General features: G+C 35.1%; 1 protein-coding gene across 2 annotated transcripts in view; it reads left to right on the top strand.

The window, feature by feature from the left end:
• The window catches only part of PKN2 (protein kinase N2), a 182003-nt gene that overhangs the window by 70103 nt on the left and 88642 nt on the right, over positions 1–23258 (top strand). The window contains exons 1-2 of one of the 2 annotated variants that reach the window (XM_056815383.1): positions 2217–2350; positions 4765–4860. Coding sequence is in view for 1 of the 2 variants with exons in the window: in XM_007480369.3 (XP_007480431.1) it covers positions 2050–2350 (301 nt within the window). In the remaining variant the exon portion in view is untranslated. Of the gene's footprint in view, positions 1–2049; positions 2351–4764; positions 4861–23258 lie in introns of those variants that run through there. The other variant, XM_007480369.3, reaches the window with a different exon arrangement.

The raw sequence follows: 23258 nt of genomic DNA, 5'->3' as shown, positions 1-23258 counted from the left end.
AATGTTTGTAACATTTCTAACCTACCATACCTACCTCTTTATTGACCAAAGGGAGGTGGGTTTCATAATAACAGCATCTAGCATTTATATAGTTCTTTAATATTTATAAAAAATTTTACATATATGTTATCTCTCTTGATTCTTATAACCACTCTGCAAGGTAGTTGCTATTATTATTATTTTGATTTAATGCTCCTTTTACAAATGAAAAAACTGAGAGAGGAAAAATGTCTGAGGCAGGATTTGAGCATAATATCCTCTTGACTCCTGGTGCAGTCTTAAATATTTTTTCTGTAAATATTGTTCTCTATTCAACTATCCTTTGGTCGAGTTTCACCAGTTTTGTTTTTATAAAAACTTAAAAAAATTTGTATTATCAAAATTCTACTTTTTCTTTTACTTCTGTCCCGTGGTTTGAATAACTGTCCCGGCAGTAGTTGTAAAAAATATATCTTACTGTCTGCCTCTTATTTTTGTTTTTAACTCTTTCCTTCCATCTTAGAATCAATATTATGTATTAATTTTAAAGCAGAAGAGTGGTAAGGGTTAGGCAATGGGGATTTGGGTAACTAATCATTTTTAATCATGTTCATGGTTATACAACTGGGAAGTATCTGAGGTCACATTTGAACCCAGAATTTCCTGTTTCTGGCTCTATCCATTGAGCCACCTACCTGCTCCCATCTGCTTCTTTTTAAAAAATTATCTTTCATATATCCATTTGGAACTCACTATGGTATATAGTGAGATATATAGATAAGATACTAGCTTAAACCTGTCATTGTTGAATAGGGAATAATTCCCTTTTTAATTTATTCTTAGATTAATCAAACACTGGCCTATTGTGTTTGATTGTTTCTGGTGCTTGCTTATCCTGCACCACCAATACACTCTTACGCATTTTTAATGACTAAGAACTTACTATATGTGAAGAACTGTGCTAAGTGTTGAGGATGTGGCTATAAATAAAAACAAGCATGTCAATCCCTGGTCTAAGGGAACTTATATTCTTATGAGAGAATACAGCTGATAAAAGGGAGGTATTTATACAGTGTCACAAGCTTTGGAAATGTCCAGGAAGTGGTATGTAGCTTGGTTTTAGGCAAGATAAGTCAGAAGCTCACTTTTCAGAGACCAGATACAGATTCTGAGTTCCACGGCAAAGAGGATAAGGAGGAGTCGCTATAGGCCTAAGTTAGAAGGTCTAAGATGATGATGGCAAAACTTTTAGAGACCATGTGCTGTAATCCCCCATTCCTGCCAGTGCTGGGCATACCACACTGGGGAGGGAGAAAACACTTTCATTGGGCTACAGGGCAAGAGTAGTGGGTAATGTGAGAAATGTCCTCAGGCATAGTGCAGAGGGGAGAAGGGAGCAGTTTGGCCATGTCCCTCTGCCTTTCTAGTAGGGAGGTGAATAGCATACTCTTGTGTACCATCTTTGGCAAGTGTGCCATAGATTCTCTATCACTGGTCTAGGATGTAACCATTTAATCAGTTGATAGTTTTGATGACTTTTTAAAAATTATTATTAAAACCTTTCTGTGGATATGTTTAACTGATGTATTTTGTAAGTTCTTAAGAATTATGCATGAATTTTTGCATGAGATTTGTAATTGGAAAGCCCCCAAATCTACCTCCCCTAACATAATACATTTAATTCACTTATCTGAAAACATAATATTAGTGATATGATTGTCCCTAATTTTTTTAAACCCTTATTTTCTGTGTACTAACAACAGTAAGGCTGATAGGCAAGGGCTATGCAAACAAGGGTAAGCCCAGGGTCACAACAGCTAGGAAGAATGTTACTAATTTTTAAAACTCTTTATCAAGCATATTTTTTTCTTTGGTAAATAACATTTTTTATGAATCTTGGTTTTGTTTAAGTATAATATAGGCAGATAAATGTAAATACCTTATTATAATATGTTTAATTTAGGACAGTCTGGATAAAAAGCCTGACATTTATCATAGTCATGTCTATTATGCTAATTAATGAAATTAGCAATTAATTAATACTTCTGTTTTATTTTGTTTTTCCTGTAGGGGGATGCCCGAAGCCTTCTACTTCCTGAGAATGTGAGCACTGGCCAGAAGTTAGACTTTTCAGACACGATGGTGCAACAGAAATTGGATGACATCAAGGATCGTATCAAACGAGAAATAAGGAAAGAACTGAAAATAAAAGAAGGAGCTGAAAATCTCAGGAAGGTTACAACAGACAAAAAAAATTTGGCATATGTGGACAACATTTTGAAAAAATCAAATAAAAAATTAGAAGAACTACATCATAAGCTACAGGAATTAAATGCCCATATTGTTGTAACAGATCCAGAAGATCTTACAGGTATTGTGTGTAACTTGAAATATTTTCCAACTGTGTTAGATAAATTTTATTTTAGAAAATAATTGTTAATCTGTAATCTAAAGCTGCATGGTAATGAAGTTTTCATAGATAGATTTTGCTTTCAGAGTCTAGTCTTTTTATTTAACAGACATTCAGGGCTACTAGGTATTAGGAAGCGTTGCTATGTGCTGAAGCTACAAAAATGAAATGACACAAATAGTTACAATTTAATATTAATCTGATTTAGTTGTTTAAACCTGTTTTTAAAAATAGTGAGTTAATATGTGCAAGTTGTTTTTTTTCTGATATGTAACTGAGATTAGAGCTTTTGAGTAAATATATACTTTCTATTAAAATTACCTCCCACATCATTTGCACATTTTGAGGGGTCAGGTTTTTGTGAAACAATAAGGTAGTAAGAAATCTTTTCAATCTCTGTGAAATAAAATATGATCCTTAGAACAAACCTAATATACTTCAGAGATGCTTTTTTTGTAAGCTGTTTTAAAGCTACTGAAAAGCCTCTTCAATATTTAGTGTCCTTTTTAAAGTTTATTTTTAAGATGTTTTTGTATGAGTATAAAATTTGAATGTTATTTTTAGGATTGTACCTTGTAAGAATAACAGATTAAACCTCTATAGGACTTTTGAGATCACCTCATCTGTTTTCATTTTGTTGGTGAGGAGTCTGAGATTCAGAGAGGTTATGAGTTACCTGAGGTCAAACTACTCATTAGTGAATGGCAGACCTGGGACCAGTAGCAAAACCGTTTGTTTCCTAGTTCAGTATTCTTTCCACTCCATTTTCAGTAATTGACATTACAGATAGAAAGTTACATTGTAAAAATGATATTTTTAATAACATAAATTTAGAAAGTAGTCTAATCAGTTCACTTTTTCCCCCCCAGTGGGGTTGGGGTATAGCAATCACATTAAAAGTAGCATGGGAGTAGTAAATAAAAAACCATCTTTGAAGTCAAGGTGACCTAGATCCGAGATCCCTTCTGAATGAATGATTTCAGGCAAATCTTTTAATCTCTCAGTATCTCAGGCTACTAGAACTGTTGGGGAACCGTTACCAAAACTGAATGGAATAACTTCCCTAAGGCTGGTTTCTGACAGTCCAGTCCAGATGGTCATTGTTAGTAACAGGAAGAAGAGAAGCAGCACTTGGATAGATGACAAAATGGCAATTTGGGGAAGATGGCTAGAGGGGAGAGAAAGTGTTTATGATACTAAAGCCATGCATGACCTGCAACCCATGTTGACAGAAAAAAAACAAACACAGGCACAGAACAGTGAAGTGACTGCCCTAATTTTGTGGTAAAGCTATTATGTCCTTAGACCCTTCCCAGAGCATTTGAGTAAACCCACATGGAAGCTACAAAGATATCTTCGCCACAGATGACATCCACGATTTCTAAAGGGAATTAGTAGAGAAATATAAATCATGTGAACATTATTACCAAAGCACATCAGCTTAGAAAATGAGACTGAGAATGCAGTTCACATGTTCTGTCAATGTTGCCCTTATTCTAGAGATCAATATTAATTCGGGTCAAATTCATTTCTCATTCCGTCTGCTTTCCCAAACTCCACAATAATCTGAATCAATGTTAGACCCTTTAAATTAGATTCTGACAATAAAATCAAATATAACTGTGATTAGGAAGTTAATACCCAGTATAATCCTGTTTTACCTAAGTGTTCCTGCACTTAAGCTCCCTTCATTCTGCTTGTTTTTCCTTCATTACTTTTGAAAAATACTACTCTATAAAAGTGAAGTAGCAGTTAATGCCCTACAGTTGTTTCATTCATGATTATCTTAGAAGTATTAAAATACTTTTTTATATATAGTGTGAAATTTTGGTTTTAGATTTTTATCTCTTGTTCTTTGTGGTTTGTTACAAAGGTTTTATTTAGAAAGATTTGGAAATAATGTGCTATCTTTTTGGTTGAGAACTTAAAGAAGAAAGAATGTTTATTGTTTAAATTGGGTTGTATATTGAATTTTTCAATCTAACTATAAACAGGAGCTTTTCATGTTATTGGTACAGATAACCAGAATAGAGGAGATATGTCAGATCATTCAACAGTAGTATCTTGGAGAGAAATATGAAATAACTCACTTAATTTTTAGGGGAAAAATAAGATATGTAATAGAAGAAAGAAAAGAAAAAGGGATATTTCTGTTCTCTTTTGTGACTAAACCTAAGAAAATCATGTATAATCAGTGCCTTCATTTCCTCTCCATGTTCTTTTCTAAACCTTCCAAATTCTGGATTCTGACCTCATCATTTAATTGAAAATGCTTTTTAAAATCTAATTTCCTTTGCTAAGTCTTCATCCTTCTTAACTCCTCTGCACCCTTTAACTATCAGTAATTCTCTTCTCCTGGATACTCTCTCCTTTAGGTTTTTGTGACATTGCTCTCTTGGTTCACCTTCGACTTGTCTGACCAGTCCTCAGTTTCCTTTGCTGGATCTTAATTCAGTTCTCTCCTATTAACTGTGAGTGCCCTCCAAGGGTCTGTGTTTTGTGCTCTTTTCTTCTCCTCTACTGTTTTACTTGATGATCTCATCAGCTATCATCACTGTAGATGTTTCTAGATGTATTTATTTTTCATCCCTATGCTCTCTTCTGATCTCTTAACACGCATCTCCAACTATCTATGGAGTTTCTCAAACTGGATGTCTTTCAAACATCTTAAAATCGACGTTCTAAACTAAACTATTTTTTCTCCCCTAACTGTCTTCCAGATTTCTCAGTTACTATTGAGGGTACCATCATCCTCTCAGCTACCCAACATCACAACCTAGGTATCATCCTCAACTTACTCATACTCATCTCACATAGAAATCTAATGCTAAGGCCTGTTCGAACTTTGTAATATCTTCCATTATATCTCCTTTTCTATACTCACAGAACTACCTCCCAATGTAGGCCTTTGTCACCTGAAGCCTGGACTATTGCAATAGTTTTCTATTTGATTTCCCCATATCAAGTTTCTCCCTACTCCAGTACATCTTCCATTCAGCTGCCAAAATGATCTTAAAGTTCAGATCTAACCATACAATCTCTGTGCCCTCTCCCTTCCTCCCCACACCTCCCCCCCCCCCAAGTAGATTCTAGTGGTTCCCTTTACTTCCGGATCAAGTAAAAAAACAAATTTAAAGCTTTTCACAATCTGATATTTTCCTACCATGCCAGAATTTTTGTCATTTATTCATCTCCAAATACTCTAACTCTAACTGCAATAATATTGGCCTTACTCCTTCTATAGGAAATTTTACTTCCTACTTACATGCTTTTTCACTGACTGTCTCCCAGACCTAGAAAGCTTGTATTTATCTCTGCATCCTGGTTTGATTCAAGATTTAGCTTAAATCCCACCTGCAAGAAGCCCTTCCCAATTTATCCTACTGCTAGTAAATTCACTCTGAGATTTTCTTCTGTTTTACACTGTATGTCTTGTATGTTCCTAGTTGCTTGCATGTTGTCTTCTTCATGAAAAGATGAGTGCCTTGCGATCAGAAAATTTTGCCTTTGTATCACTACAATGTAGCACATTAAGAGCTTAATAGATGCGTACTGTTATGACAATCAATACAAGATATTATTAAGCTCTCGAATATGTATCTTCCTTCCTATGTATGGCAGCCTATTACCCCCCTTCCAAAAAGGTTATTTAACCAGCATACTTATCATTATAGAATTTTAAAGTAGAAGTTAAAGTGAAACCTAGGTAGATTATTCATTCAAAAAAAATGTTAATGAAACTATTGCCGAATATTTAACTGCTATGGCTTTAATGGAATAGCAAATGACAAAAGATGTCATTAGATTTTAAAGGATTGGATTTATATGAAAATCTGAAAGTGTTACAAATATAATTTTTAAAATTATTATTATTGAGGAGCATGCCTGAATAATTATAAATCTTCTAATGTAAATTAAATAACTGAAGAATTACCAGGATGGATACCAAGGTGACAAGTAGGCATTCAGTGTAGCCCAACAAACACCAGTAAAGTGCCAGGAACTGTGCTAGGTGCTTGGTACACAAAGACACAATTGGTTGTTATTATAAGCAACTCACTCATGTTCTACAAAAAGCCAGGGTAGAACATACAAACAAAGATATACAAAATGGAGGTTGGTGCCTCATGATAAACTTATGCGTAGAATCTAGCATTGAGTCTATTTGATCACTTCAAAATCTGAAGTCATCAGTAGGCAACTTTGCTAAGTGATCAGCACAGTGCTAAGCTAGCAGAGGCAGGTAGTGCTCTGGTATATTGGAAAGAACCAACAGCCTAGATATCAGACTTGGTAACTTTGGGCAGATCCCTGTCTCTGGGCTTTAGTTTCTTCATCAGTAAAACTGAGAATTTTGGAGGTAAATGACCTTCAAGGTGCAGTCAGGTATGTTGATATCCCAGCTCCTCCAATCATGCTCCATTTCTCAAGACTTAGGTTGACTGAGACAATAAATGGCTTTCTTTCTTTCTTTTTTTTTCCTTCCTTAGCTTGGGATTCAAAGAAAACCCTTAAGGCAGAAGTCATTCAGTAAGTCTACGATTTAAACCCAGTGAGAACAACAACCAAAAAAACGGGAATCAAGTTGTATCTAAGGAGGGAACAGAAGAACTAGAGAATCTGGTCTCTATTATTCCTTCATCCCCAAACAACATTTGATCTTGGAAGTTAATGTTTGACTGTAAGCTTTAAAAGACCAGAAATATGGTCAGCCTCTTTGGAGGTTTTGCTCCCAAAACTAGTTATATGATGTTGGGGGGGAAATCTTGATATATACATGGCTTGTATCAGCCTTTGAGGATATGAGATAATAGTACTTATTTTCTATAGAAAATTAACCAAATCATCATTGCTTCATTCTTTTTTTAAAAAAAAAATCTATTCCCAGTGAAAAGATGTTGGATCTTGTAAGAACTCTGCACTGTCACTCCCAAACATTCATTCTTGGTACTGGCAGTCTATGATTCCTAAAAACTAACCAGGACAATGGTATGTGAGAACTGAACAAGATACTGAAACTGTTCTTCATTCTCTTCACAATGGAGAGTGAGCTGCATTCTCATTAGGACTCACTTTGTCTCCAGGCATTCTAAATCTTTCCATAATATACCTTAGGTCAGTCTCATATGAGTGAAAAAAGTAATAAGCTATCTATGGTGGGCCCAAATCTCTTGGTTTAGGTGGAGGAATATGCTTGTATACACAAGACAGTCAAATTGACTCTGACATTGCTGAATGACTGGGAATAAGTCTTATTGGACTTTAGTGATTTTGGTACTTTTGAGGGATATATCCTGTTATAAATAGCAGCCATTAGTTTTACCAGCTTGTTTCATTTCATTGTGTTATCTATAGTGCTCACAGCTGACCACAATGAAACAAATTGGCTAGACATTATCTAGTGAAGAGTCTTGAGGATTGTGAGGTGCACCCACCCTGCAAATCAAGATACAGACAGCCAGCAGATACTGATGCTTGCTGCAAAGTGAGAGGTGTGACTGTAGGAGCCAAAATTTGCGGATCTTGGGCAGGCATTTGGTCTATCAACTACAAGAAGGGGTCAAAGGAATATGTCAGGTCTGGCATTGTAACAAGTGAAGCAGAGCTTCTCACTGGGTTGGGTAAACCAAGTGGTTGAATGCAAACAAATAGAAGCATGATTAGCCAACTAATTTATTATCAAATACCTGAAGAATGCCAGGGCAGGGCAGCACTGATACATTAGAAGTTATTTGCAAAAGGGTGGAATGTTTAAAAGAATCTTTCTTTGTACAGTTATTTAAGAGGATGTCTATGTGTTCATATTCTGAAACCATTCTGGAATGAATAATTTGCGTAGCCTTAAGGTACTTTATCTACTGAGAATATGCAGGCTTAATTTAACTAAGGTGGAATTGTAGCCTTCTTATTCCAAGTTAGTTAGCAGAGGAATGTCTTGAGTGTTAGGGCTCAGGAGTTAAGCATAATGCACACTGTCATTCCCATCCTCAAAATTCCCATTACAATAGGACCTTGTTTTACCAGACCAATACATTCCAAGACCCTTCACATAAGATGAAAATCACATATAATAGCAAACCCCATTATTAAATAGGTATTTCTTATACAGACATACATAGGCATTTTATGACTTTTCTTAGACTTATCAGAGCTTCTAGCATCACTACACTTATACTTTGGGGCCATTAATAATTAAATAGCATTAATGAAACAAAGAGAAGCACTGCTCTTATGTGGACATAACTTGTTACAAGTGATAACTCTAGGCAAAGACTGTTATTGGATCTAATATTTGGTAGAAAACTGTGCAATGACTCATGCTGACCCTTCTCTGATAGAGAATGAGAATTATTGGGCAAACTGCTGTGAGACTGCCACTTGGGGGAATGGCATGAATTTAGTGCAAGATTAAAATTTCTTATTTTACTTCTTTTTCTACCTTAGTTTTTTTTTCTATTGTCAGTCATGTATACCTGAATTCACATGTGTTGAGTTTGAGTGAAATGAGGTCCTGCTGTATTCAGTTTGTTTGACTCCCTAGTAATTGTATATGACATAACTCAATGGTTGTGGTGGTGATAGCTAATACTTTAAAACTTTGAAAGCAAACTACATTACACCACTGAAACTGTTGTAAGAAATCATAACTGGACATATTCCAGTCTATCATCTAAATGCTGGCAGGCATCATTCAAGCTACTTGACACGCTATTCACCTTTTAAAACCTACTATTCACAGGCCAGTATACAATGTTTGGAATACAAAAACTACTAATACTTTATTGAAAGGACCATACAAAAAAATTTCCCCTGCAAGTAACATTTCCATCTTAGCCTGGGATCCCTCATGTAACTTGGAGGTCTGTCTGTGTCTAGGTTTCATGTGTTCATTCATGCTAACATACCAACTTGAACCATCATTTAAAGAGGAGATTCTCTGGCTAGGATCAAAATCATGACCATGAACTTGGCTAAGCTGAAATGTGATATTAAAAGATCTCTTCATTAAATATTTATAGTTATATCTCATAGAGCATATTCATCCAGACTTCCCTGTTAATGTTCAAGCCTACCAATGGTCCTCCTTGACATACTAAAGCCAGAATTTCTCTTACTATGTGAGGCAAGAATAGGAAATTTATAACATCCACAATGCTTCAAATATGCATTTAATTGATGGTCTGTAGATCCTTTGAAAAGATTTTAAGGACTGTATTTAGCAGTAAAGGTATATTCTTTCCCCAGTTAAATTATTGGTATCTCTAAGTTCAGTTCACATGGTATGGCATAGTTAATAAGTTCTTAAATGCAGAGCAATGAAAGATCACTTCTGATTAGGGTGTTAAGAAAAAGTTTCACAAAGAAAATCATACTTTGGTTTTGAAAAGTAATTAGACTTTGGATCAGTATAACAAAAGAGGGCATTCTAGGTTAGTAGAATGATGTGGACACAAGAATGCAGACAGGAAAGTACAAAATGCATTCAGGTAGGAGGTCACACATAGATTGATTGGAACAAAGGGTCTATATAAGCAGCAGGTAAGTAGAGGTACGTTTCTGAAAGGGCCTTGAATGTCAAGCTAAGGAGATTTTTGTTCTGTATGGAATTAAGAGCCATTGATATTTTTTGACCTATGTAATAATACAGTTGAGGTGTGATAGTTTAAGAAAATTGGACTGTTGGTAGAGGTTCTGTGAATTTTTATTTTAAATTTCCCTTTAATTGATTTCTTTGGTAATTTTGTATTTTCTATTTCATCTCTTTAAAAAAGTAATCCTAGATTGACAGCCAGGCCTAGAGATGGAAGGTTCTGGTTTTAAATCTGACTCCAGACACTTTCCTTCCTCTGTGACCTTATGCAAATTACTTAATCCCATCACCTACCACTCTTCTTCCTTGGAACCAATATACAGTATTGATTCTAAACAAATGATAAAGATTTTTTCAAAAGAAGTAATCCTAAGAAGGAGTCAATATGTTTTTACCAAAACTGTGTAATAATTAAAATTAAATTATGAGGCTGCTAGTAGCTTTATAACTTTATTAAACCAAAGTAGTAATAGTAGAGCGAGGGAAAGGTAGGAAAGAAGTAGAGAAGCATTTGGCTTACTACCCTATTGGCTGCCATGATGGATTGAAACTCATCACCTACAAGAGTTGATGTAGGTTCCACACTCCAGCCAGAATACTTCAAATAACTGGTCTCCACTTATAAGCTGTTTTTTCCACCCACTAGCTCTTATATGTCACATGTCAGAAACCAACCATAGATTATTAATTTGCCTGGTACCACCCAGGGATGGGGACAGTGCCTGTAAAATCAGTTTCCTGTCTCTTGGTTCCTGGGTTCTCTAACTTCCTTTCTCTGCGGGCCTGTCTATACCTGCACATCTCAGTGGTCTTTGACCTCCAGGTCACTGAGGGGTGATGTTAAGCAAAGCGGCATAATGGAGAGAGAAATTCTCTTCCAACAAGTGGTAACTATGGTTCAAATATAAAAAAGAGAGAGAAGAACCTCTGTATTAGTGTTATGATGGTTAAACTATAAGGAGAAGAAACTGGAAATAAAAAGGCTAACTATGACACTAATATAATATTATTCAGATGTGTATATAGTATAGAGTTGAATAAGGGTTCCCAGGGCAAAGGCAGAATCAACAGGACTTGGCGATTGATTGGATGTCAGTAGTAAAGAAGTCAAAAATTGCCCTTTAATGACTAAAGAATTATGGGGTTATTGATAGATAGGGAAGTTAAGAAAATGTTTAGCTTTGGGGAGGAAAAAACTATTTGGAGTTAGACATTTTGAATTTGAAATGCTAGCAGCACATTCAGTAGGAAATAATACATTAAGAAGTTGAGTCAGCTCCAGGAGGGAGGAAGGTAAAAAGGAGGGAGACTATGGATCATATAATTTTGGAAAACTTACTTGGAAATTTATTATTAAAATAAAAATCCAAATTTAAAAAAAGGAAGTTGGAAATGTGACATTGGAAGTCATATAAGAAACTAGACTTGTTAGGTTAGTTTTTCTCCATTAATGTGAAAACTTGAATAATGTTAGTAGATGACATCTCCAGTAAAAAGTAAATGTGAAGAGAGAAAAAGGAGGAGAATGAGAGGAATATTTGCCATAATCATCTTCCTACAAAACAAACACATTCTATGAGATTATAGAAAAAACTTTTTAAACTGTGAAAAAAATAGTTGAAAACTAAACAGGCATATTAGGAGGTGTTTTGCAACACCTAGAAATGATGACTTCCAAATTTCATCCATCTGGGCACTCTGCATCCCATCCCTTAGTTAGTAGTGATTTCTGCTGTAATGCTTGTTTCAAAAATATGAATTTGTGGGGACAGCTGGGTAGCTCAGTGGTTGAGAGCCAGGCCTAGAGATGGGAGGTCTTGGTTCAAATCTGGCCTCAACTTCCCAATGTGACCCTGAGCAATTCACTTGACCCCCATTGCCTAGCCCTTACCGTTCTTCTGCCTTGGAGTCAGTACACTCTTAAGACAGAAGCTAAGGGTTTAAAAAATATGAATTTGTTCTAATATTATTGGTATATTAGAGAACATTTTTAAGAATAACTCCAGATTTGACTTGTGCATGATTTCTTCAGTAAGTATGCAGAAAACTGTACCACTTCACAGTAATCAATAGGCTCTAATTCTTCTGGTGCCTGCTTCCACAAGCAAACTGCAGGCCTTTTTAAAGGTAAAGTACCACATTTATTATATATCTTATGGTACAGTAGAAACTATGGACAGAGGAGGGCTGATCCAATCACTACCCTCTCCCTGATCTCTCCAATGATAGGAAATTTACATTTTCTCAGTGCAGTCCTTTAAAATGTTGGGACACCAGCATGGGACAACTAAGTAATTCTTTTATTGAACTGAAATCTGCTCCATTCAACTGTCCTTTTGTCTATTATAGCAACAAAAATAGAGTTAATAGCCCTTCCAGTAGTAATACCGGAGTCTCATTGTAGTGTTGCTTAATAAGTATATTTTGAAGGATCATATGTTATGGCTTTTGCAGACTGGCTTTGGAGTCTTGGTTACCATTATAGTATTTCCATGGGAAATTTTGTTCAGAATCCAAAATGGCTTACAGATTGACTTTTGGAAAATCATCCCTTCCATAAGTTGGAGATTGCCTTTATACATGCATGATCTTCAAAAACTTTCTGTTTTTGACATCCTCATGTATCACACTGACTAATAAACACCTCTAGTCTCATTACCCTTTCCTGCTAATTAGCAGGTTTCTGCTGCTGAGGCCAAACATGTTAGAAAAGACATAGCCAACAGTCTATATCCAGTTTTCTGCTTCAGTACCTTACCTTATAATAGTCTATTTGAAGTTGCATTTTACAAGAATTCATTATGTTTAAAATGTAGGCCACCTGTCTTTGAAAAGAAAAAGAATAATATTATATTAAAACATAAGAAAATAGGTACTTTACATTGGAGTCAGTATAATTTTTAATTCAAAGTTTTGTTTTGTTTTTTTCAGGCTGGAATTGTTAGTCATGAAACTTGTTTCAAGATTATACATTTTTTCCCATTGTTCTTACCTTCCATTATGAACTCTTGAAATATTTCAAACTTTAGGGAGAGTTCTTTATTAGCACCTCATAGTAAGATTATACAACAATTTTTTTTATATTTGAGAAAACACACAGTTTTACATTTAAACTATTTTCTATGGCATCAGAATTTAAAAATAATAGAATTATCCACTGTTATTGAAATGCCAGTTAAAATAACTAGAAATAAAATTTAAGTAATTAGAGCATGCTGTAGTGAGAATGATGTTGTATTGATTATTAAAGGAATTGGGTTGAAATCTTGACCTTAGGCTAGTTTAACTTAATTGGTTTTGGTTGTTTGTTGGTTGGTTTGTGTTTCCTGAATCTTGAGGGATTTGGATTAAATAACTTGAAGGTTCTTCTGCCTCTAAATCTGTGATCCTTCATGTTTTAATTGAAAATTACATATTTTTGTTTTCATATTTCATATTATACTTTATAAAATGAAATAAGATGTTTAGTTGCTATATTTTTAAGAAAGTACTTGTATCTTCTCTTAAGGCTTATTGAACTGAGGTATAGGTAGGAACAAAGAACTAAAGAAAAGCATTTTATGGTCCTATTTCTTATTAGAAATGGTATAGAATTAACTAAATAGAAATATACCATTTTAAATAAAATCAAAATCAATTTATTAAAGGGTGAGTAACTAAGGAGCATGCTAAGTATCATTTGGAAACCAAAATAAAGACTTAAGACCTTTTTTTTTTCCTGCTTAGGATTTCCCATATTCTACTAGACCTATTGAAAGACCTTTATATATTTATATACATATAAATATATATTTACATATTTAACTCCTGAAGATGCTCTCCTAAATAGTTATACCATGGTTTCAAAAGAACCCAAAACCTTTCTATAGTATTTTTTAAAGGAAATCTGTTGTTTCATTGGTATAGGGCAGTGATGGGGAACCTTTTAGAGATGAAGTTCCAGGCCCTGCCCCCATCCTACCCCCATCCCAAGTGCCCATGCCCCCTACCACCACATTCTGTGTCCCTGCCCCCACTGAGTGCTAGGCAAACTGCTCTTCCCCCACCCCCTCTATCCCAGGGGAGGTAGGAAGCTGAACTGCTGGGCAGGGGGGTAGGTGATGTAGCCAGACTTGGGGAGATGAAGAGGGAAGGCATTCAAGCATTCTGCTCCCTTCTAGTTATGTGAGCTGTGATCCTCTCAAACCTGGGGGGAGGTGGACAAAAAAGCCCCAGCTTATTGGAAAATATAACCCTCTGGTCAAATGACATCATCCTGACACATTCAGCCCATCACAGCCAAGCCTTCCTGAAGGGGGTATCCTCCAAATTAACCTTTTTAGCAAATGGTCATGGGTTGAAGTCAGGTTTTAATCTGGATGCAGGGCTTATTGGGAGATTGACAAGCCATTATTGTGTTTTCTAGAGCTTCTAGCCCACCTGTTTTCCCTCAGGCAGGCACCCTTTTGAATGTAAATTGAATAGACTAGAAAATGTAAGAATTAAATTTTAATGATTTGACTAAAATATATGAAAATTATAAATAATGGTGGTGGTTGCTAGTTCAAAGTATTATTGCTCAAAGTCACGATGACCTTTAATAGCTTTCATCTACAAAAGAGGTGGAAAGAGTGAAAGCAGAGAAATACAGAAGGATAGGGAAGGCATTAGCCTATCTAACTAAAACTAAATATTGCTCAATGTGTTTGATTCAGCCAGGACTTGTTGACCTTCAACTGGAATTAAATTCTCTCTAGAAGATAGGAAGGGAAAGCCAGCTATCCACTCATCCAAGTTCCCTCCAAGAGGCAGGTCAAGACAATGACTCCAGCTGAAGGTGACACCTGAGGCTGACTTTCTTCCTTATGCCAACCTCCTTCTTGAAGCCAACTTGCTTCCTGTAGTTGACTTCCCTAGCCCCAGAAATCGAGGGCCTTTTATAGTAGCTTCTTGTCCCTTCCCCTCTTCCTAAGGGCCAGTCACAGCTTCCAAATTGCCCAACACTGAGTATTTATGGGAACCACTTCTCATCTTTGGAGAGGTAAATATTCATCAAAAGTGTTCACAGATTCCTGGTTGACTGAGGTATGAATTCTCATTTTTCGGCTAATAGAATTGAAAGGGTATAGAGTTCCTCCACCTACTGCTAAGTAGGGTGTTCAAGCTTTTGTTGATTCAATTCAAAAGTAGACAAAGGAGAATTAATCCTGTTTTCACAATCTGGTGAGGTACTAAGTAGGGGTACTTAAGTTATGGCTAACCAAAGTGTTAACTCCAACTGGGCAAAGATAATAAAGGATTCCCTTTTCACAAGTGTAAACTCAGAATAGACAAAGAGAACCAAGAATTTCCTTTCACAGAAGAGAGTGGACTAAGAATGCCCCACAAGTTTGCTTGTGAAAGAAACGGGGGAAAGGAGATGAATAGGCTATTAATCAAGCCTCTGGTTCATAAAACTTATTTCTAAATCATTTAGACTACTGTTTTGAACATTTTTAAAGTAGACATTCAAAAGACATCCCCAAATCCCCAAAATACTTCGTATCATAAAGACACTGGTTGCTTCTGATAGTGGTAAATGGGAATTTTATTCCCTTTGTCTATTTTAAGTTAATCAGTCAAGAACTTAAAGTATCCCTACTTAACAGTAAATCACTAACAAGGAAATTTCACACCCTAAAAGACCACAAGCACTATGGCCCACCCCCACCCCCTAGGCAAATTGAAAGGCTGTGATTGACAAAGAGAGCTGATGAGTGGAGAAAACTATAAGCTGGAGCCTGAGAGAGATTTGGGGTCTTTGCTCTTCATTCTTGGTGAATTGTGAGCTCTGGAGGCTATTCTTGGCAGTCTTAGCCTCGTGTGCACTGAAGTTTCTCAGCGGTTTTTCAGCATCTTTGGCTCTTCAGATTTCACCTTCCTTATCCAGACTTTGGATTTTGGTGAGATTCACATTTGGATTCACACTTGAAGTCTGGAGGATCTAGGATTAGGACTTAAGAGTATTTTTAGCTAGGTGATATTTTCTACCTCCTTTCTTTTATTTCTCATTTTAATATCTCTACTTTACTGTAAATAAAGCTACTAACAGTCTACTGACTCATAGTTTAATTTTAACTTTTATAAACAGCAACAGCATTTCTTTTTTTTTTAACCATTATTATTTTGGTCAAACCAATTTTTTTTTTTTTAATTAAAATCCTTACCTTCCATCTTGGAGTCAATACTGTGTATTGGCTCCAAGGCAGAAGAACGGTAAGGGCTAGGCAATGGGGGTCAAGTGACTTGCCCAGGGTCACACAGCTGGGAAGTGTCTGAGGCCAGATTTGAACCTAGGACCTCCCATCTCTAGGCCTGGCTCTCAATTCACTGAGCTACCCAGCTGCCCCCTCAAACCAAATTTTTTATTATTACATAGTAAAGACATAAATTGTTTCTGTCTCACTCAAGCCAAAAGTAATTAAGAGGCCATTGTATTTTGAATGTGGTGTAGCATCTTGTCCTGCAAAGAATGCTGTCTTGAAGAGACCAGCTTACTGACTTCTACTGGGGAGAGGGGGTGAAGAGAAGCCCAGCTTTGTCTTCCTCTGACTTTCCTAACTCCAGAGTTAGGTACTCTGGAGAACTCTATGCTGCCAGAGACAGGCACAGTGGGTCCTTGGGCCACTGGGACCTTAGTATGAATGCCCTCAGAGAGGTCTCTGTGTATTGTCTCTGGCCCATGTGCCATGGCTTCACCATTATGGGTATAGGGACTCTTGGGGAGTTACTCTATTATCAATGCAGATCTTTTAAAAGTTATACAATTTATACTCTTTAAGAATTTGTTAGAAGCATTGAGCGGTAAAGTGATTTGCCCAGGTTGTATAGCCCATTTGTGTCAGAGAACCCAGATCCTTCTGATTGATACTATTTCTCTTCAGTGCTCCATACTGCTTTTCAGTTTCTTGTCCTTGTAACTGCTTTGGTTATTTTGGCAGTGTATCTCCACTAAAAAATAAACTTTTTATCCAACACATAAAATTATACACAGATGTCCTTATATTCATTTCGATTTACATTCTTTGTTAAGGGTGGGGTGGGGTAATAGAGTAAAGGCAAGGACTTAACTGGCATCTCCCAGATTCCCTCCAAAACAACTTTAAAATAATACCTCAAAATGAATTCTGGAGTGGCAGAACCAATAAAATGTTAGGGTGAAACAAGAAGGTTAGCAGAAAAGATCTGTCTCATTGGAGTGAGAGTAAAGCACAGATTATACCCCAACAAGGCACCAGTCATCCATGCACAATATAGGAATTAGACAACTGGTAAGAAGGAGACTTCAGGGCACTTTTACTAGAACTGGGTGCAGGTCTCATTGTCCATAGGTGGTTCCAGGTCACAATCCCAGGAATATCTCACTTTCCCATGTAGCCACAGAGGTACAGGGGCCCTAGTTATAACTTCAGGGCAGAGAAGAGTGCTTATGGTCATTCATACACCAAAACACAGGGCAGGAAAACAGTGACCACACCTCTTTTTAGATTATACCACTTTGGAAAGAACTGAAAACTTAAGAGGCCCACCTCCCTAACTAGATCTCAAAACAACACCATGAAAAACTTGAAACTTGGGGACAGAGCTCCCTCCAACCCCCAGAGGAGAAGCCAACTTTAACATAAAATTTTATCAGGAAATACTACATAGAACCTTGACAATTACTATGATCTACATGCAAAGGTACAAAGAAAAAGGTGAATTGGTCCCAGATCCCAAAAAAGTTCCTAGAAGAACACAACAGGTAATTTAAAAATTAAATAAAAATGGTAGAGGAAACATTTGGGAAACAAATGAGAGTGACACAAGAAATTATGAAGAGAGTCAACAGCTTGGTAAAGAAGGCATAAAAATCCACTAAGGAGAAAAGTAGAATTAGTCAAATGAAAAGGGAAGTACAAAAGCTCACTAAAGAAAATAATTACTTAAAAATTAGAATTGAGGAGGTAGAAACTAATGGCTCCATGAGACATCAGGAAACGATAAAACAAATGTAAAAGAAAAAAAAATCAGAAAAACAACCAGCTTGATAAATAGACCCAGAACAAGTCATTTAAGAATTATTGAATTTCCTTAAAGCCATGATCAAATACCATGGAGACAAAGTCAGGATAACATAAGATTTAGCAGCTTCTACATTAAAGGATCTGAGAGCATGGAATGCAGTATTAAAGGTAAAGGATCTAGAATTACAACCAAAAATTAACAACCCAGTGAAAGTAAATATAATACTTCAAAAGGAAAAATGGATATTCAATTAAATAGCACTCCTGATGAAAAAATTAGAACTGAATAGATTGAGGAGGGGGGAAAAAAAGGTAAGCCGGAAAGAGAAATTGTAAGGATTCAGTAAGGTTGATATGTTTACATTTCTACACAGGAAGTTGATTCTTGTAATTCCTAAGAACTTTGTCATTGTTAGAGCAATTAGAAAGAGTCTATATAGACAGGAAACATAATTGTGAGGCAACTATGACGGGATGCTATCTTTAAAAATTTAAGTTAAATAGGAAGAAGGATGACTGATAAGATATCTTTTAAAAAATTAAGAGGGAAAATACTAAGAGGGAAAGGAGAGGTAGAATGGGATAAATTATTTTACATAGAAGTGTCAAGAAAGAAAGCCTTTACAATGGATGGGAAGATGACAGGCAATACTTGAGCCTTACTTTCATCAGAATTGACTCAAAGAGGGACTAACATGCACACATGGTTGAGCATAGAAATCTAGTACTATATGGAAGAAGGAAGAGAAAGAGGGGGTGCTAATAGAAGGAAGGGTAGTTATGGGAAAGTAATAGTCAAAAGCAAAAAATTTGAGGAGGGAGAGGAGAAAGAAAGATAAATAGAAGAAATGCAATTGAAGGAAATACACAGTAATCATAACTGTGAATGTAAAAGGGATAAACTCAACCTTAAAATGGAAACAGATAGTCAAAGACCAGAATCCAACAAAATGTCATTTACAAGGAGACATATATACAAAGTAAAGGTAAGGGTCTATAGTAGGGTCTATTATGTGTTAGCAACTAAGTTAAAAAAAAAGGCAGGGTTCGAAATCATGATCTCAGATAGTAAAGTCAAAATTAAATTTAATTAAGTGATAAGCAGGAAAATTACATTTTGCTAAAAGGTACGTCGTATAGACAATGAAGTAATATCGATACTAATATGTGCCCCAAATGGTATAGCATCAAGATTCATAAAAGTATAATTAAATGACTTAAATGAGACTATAAATAGTGAAACTATACAAGAAGGGGACCTCAACTTTTCCCTCTCAGATCTAGATAAATTTAATGAAAAAAGCAACAAGAAAGAAGTTAATGAAATAAATAGAATTTTAGAAAAGTTAGATGTTAGAAAAAAATAGACTTCTGGAGAAAATTGAATGACAATAGGAAAGAACATACCATTATCAATGGTACATGACACATAACACAAAAATTAGGGCATAAAATCTCAACCAATTACAAGAAAACCAAAGATCCTTTTCAGTTTATAATTCAATAAAATTATATTCTTTTAAAAATATAAAAGTAATTTATTTTAAAAAAATTTTTAATTAAGTTAAAGAGTTTTTTAAATAAAGTTTTGATTTAAAAATTTTTTTAAATAATTTTTGATAATGAAATAACTTGACCCTAAAGAATGAGCACTTAAGAGGCTCAGTGGATTGAATGCTCAGTCTAAAGTCAGAAAAACACATCTTTCTGAGTTCACATAAAGCCTCCGACACTTCCTAGTTGTGTGACACCAGGCAAGTCATTTAACCCTAGTGTCCTTAGCTTTAAAATGAGCTGAACAAGAAAATGGCAAAATGCACTAGTATCTTTACCAAGAAAATCCCAAATGGAATCACAGAGTCAGAGACAATTGAAAAATGACTAAACAACAACAAAGAATTAGTGGGTAAAAGCACAACTAGAAACCATAATTTCATTAAAGAGAATGACAGCAATGAGACAACATAGCAAAGTTTATGAGACACAGGCTAGGCAGTTCATAGGGGGAAATTTATATCTCTAAATGCTTAAATCATTAAAAAATAGAAGAAATGCAAATCAGTGAACTGAGCATTGTAACTAAAAAGAAAAGTAAAAAAAAAAAGAAAAAATTAAATACCACATTGAGAATGCTGAAAATGAATGGAGAGATTAATAAACTATATGTATGAAAAGACATTGGACTAGTGGGGAAAAAAAGCTAGGAGCTGATGTTATGGCAAAGGGAGAAGCCAGTAAAATAAATTAAAGGCAAGTTAGCAACCAATCAAGTGGAATAAAGAAATTATTAGAAGAAGTTGAAAAGGCTGTCACTAAGCATACTAAGAAAAAAATCTTAGGACCAGATGGATTCACAAATAAATTCTATCAGACATTTAAAGAACATTTCCAATACTATGTAAAGTCTTTGGGTAAATAGGTGAAGACAAACTCCTACCAAAATCGTTTTACAATCCAAATATGGTGCTGATAGCTAAACCAGGAAGTTAGTGAAAACTAGACTAATCTCCTTAATGTGTATTGTTGCAAGAATTTTAAATAAAATACTGTTAAGGAGATTACAATAGTATTTCACAAAGATCATACACTCTGACCTGGTAGAATTTATACTAGGAATGCAGGACTGGTTCAATATTGGGAAAACTATCAGCATAATGTACCATATCAATGCCAATAGTAACAAAAATCATATTGTTATTTTAATATATGAAGAAAAAGCTTTTAACAAAATAGACTAGCCATTCCTATTATAAACACTAGAAAGCTCCAGAATAAATGAAGTCGTAATCCTCAAAACAATCTGGTACTGGCTAAGAAATAGAGTAGTATCTCAGTGGAATAGACTAGGTACAAAATACATATTACAAAATGACCGTAGTAATCTAGTGTTTGAAAAGCCTAAAGATCCAAAATTTGGGGACAAGAACTCAACATTTAACAAAAACTTCTGGAAGACCTGGATAACAACATGGCAGAAAATGAAGGTAGGCTCACACCAAATACCAAGATTAAAGTCAAAATGAGAAATGATTTTGACATAAAGGGTGATACCATAAATGAAGGGACCATGAATAGTTTACATGTTAGATGTATGGAAATGGGGAATTATGACTAAATGAGATAATATATAAAATTGATAGTTTTTATTATATTAAATGTAAAAAGTTTTTACAAACAAAGGCAATGCAGTCAAGATAAGAAATATGGGAGCTGTGTGACCCTGGGTAAGTCACTTAATCCCCATTTCCTGAGCTTTAACAGTCTTCTGCTTTGGAATCAATATGTAATATTGATTCTAAGATGGAAGGTGAGGATTTTTAAAGAAGAAGGAAAGCAAGAAACTGGGGAGAAAAAGGCATTTTATAGCACATTTCTCTGATAAAGTCCTCATTCTTAAATATATAGAGAAATGAGTCAGATTCATAAGATTACAAGTCATTCTCTTATTGAAAAATGGGCAAAAACAGGAAGTTTTCAGAAGAAATCAAAGCTATTTAGAGTTTTATGAAAAGATCCTCTTAATCATTGTTGTTTAGAGAAAAACAATTCTAAGGTACTACCTTATACCTATCAGATTGACTAATACAACAGAAAAGTAAAATTAAAATATTGGGATATGTGGGATGAATGGAACACTTTTGTTGGATTTGTGAACTAATTCAACCATTCTGGAGAGAAATTTAGAACTATGCCCAAAATACTATAGAACTGAGTTCTCTTTGACCTAGCAATAACATTATTAGGTCTATATCCCAAATAGGTTAAGAAGAAAGAGGGAAAGATAATGTATATGTATGAAAATATATCAGCTTTTTATGGTATGGTAGCAAAGAATTGGACATTCGAATGCCCATACAGTTGTGGAATGGATGAACAAATTTTAGTATACAATTGTGATAGAATATTTTTATGCTCATAAGATAGTGGGATGCTTTTAGAAAAACCTGGGAAGATTTACATGAATGGATACAAAGTGAACTGATAGACCCAGGAGAACATTATACACAGTAATAGCGATATTGTACCATGATCTACTGTGAATGATGTAGCTATTCTCAGCAATACAAAGATTCAAGAATATTCCAGAGGACTTAGGATATAAAATGCTATGCACCTCCAGAGAAAGAACCGTTGGAGCCTAAATGCAGGATGAAGCGTGTTTTTCCCCCTTTTTTTTATTTGTTTAGGAGGATTTTTTTGGTCTGTGGTTTCTTTTTCACCACATGACTAATATGGAAATGTGTTTTCTATAACTTCACATGTATAATCTATTTCAAATTATTTGCCTTTTCAAGGGGAGGGAGGGAGTGGTTTTGGAACTCAAATTTTATAAAATGAATGTTGAAAAATATTTTTACATACAATTGGAGAAGTAAAATATAAAATTTTTCACATTAGAAAAAATTTTAGTAGTAATCTTGTGCACACTTACCTCCTCTATTCAAGAAGTGAAAGACCCTAGTTTCCCCTATTTGTAATAGTAGTATTTTAATAGCATTTCCCTGGCAGAGCCCTTGTGAGGATAATATGAAATAATATTTTAAAGCACTTTGCAATTTGTAAAGCACTATATTAATGCCACTGATTTTTGTTAAAATATATCAATTTATTGGTAGCTTTCAGTCAATCTTTGTTATTCTAAGGTTTAATCATCTTACCTAGGTAATACCATTAGTTAAATTATGTAACAGAGTTGAAAAAACTAGAAAAGCTACTGGTCCCTGATTTCCTGACAAGTTCCTAATAATTATAGCAATGACTGATTATTGACCTAATGACTGTCAACAAAACTTTTCATTAACACACTGCCTAAGAATGGAGCTAAATAAGAATTTCATATCTAAGTATGCACCCATATATTTTCTCTAGGTTAAACTTGCTTAAGTCTAATAAGGGATATCAAGTTATTAGGTCTGAGACAAGGTAAATGCACAAAAGTTAAATAAACTTAAGGAATGGAACAGTGAATAAATTGTACTTGTTCAGAGGAGAGCTTTAATATACATCCTTCTTGGTGTTAAAATTTTCATGGGGGAACTTAATTCTTACCTAAGTCTTGAAGGATTTGGGAAGAAAATAAAAAAGGGGGAAATAGTGTTATAGATGTTTTAAGATGAATTTGATGGTCACGCATATAATGAATTAATCCTTCAGAAATATTGCATTCATCCTGTCATTCCTCTACCTAAAATATTGAATGGTCCTCATTACCTGCGAATCCAAACTCAACTTGATATTGAGGACCTCCACAATC

This window comes from Monodelphis domestica, chromosome 2 (genome assembly GCF_027887165.1).
Source record: "Monodelphis domestica isolate mMonDom1 chromosome 2, mMonDom1.pri, whole genome shotgun sequence".
Classification (NCBI taxonomy): domain Eukaryota; kingdom Metazoa; phylum Chordata; class Mammalia; order Didelphimorphia; family Didelphidae; genus Monodelphis; species Monodelphis domestica.
This window is presented reverse-complemented; position numbering and strand designations above follow the sequence as displayed.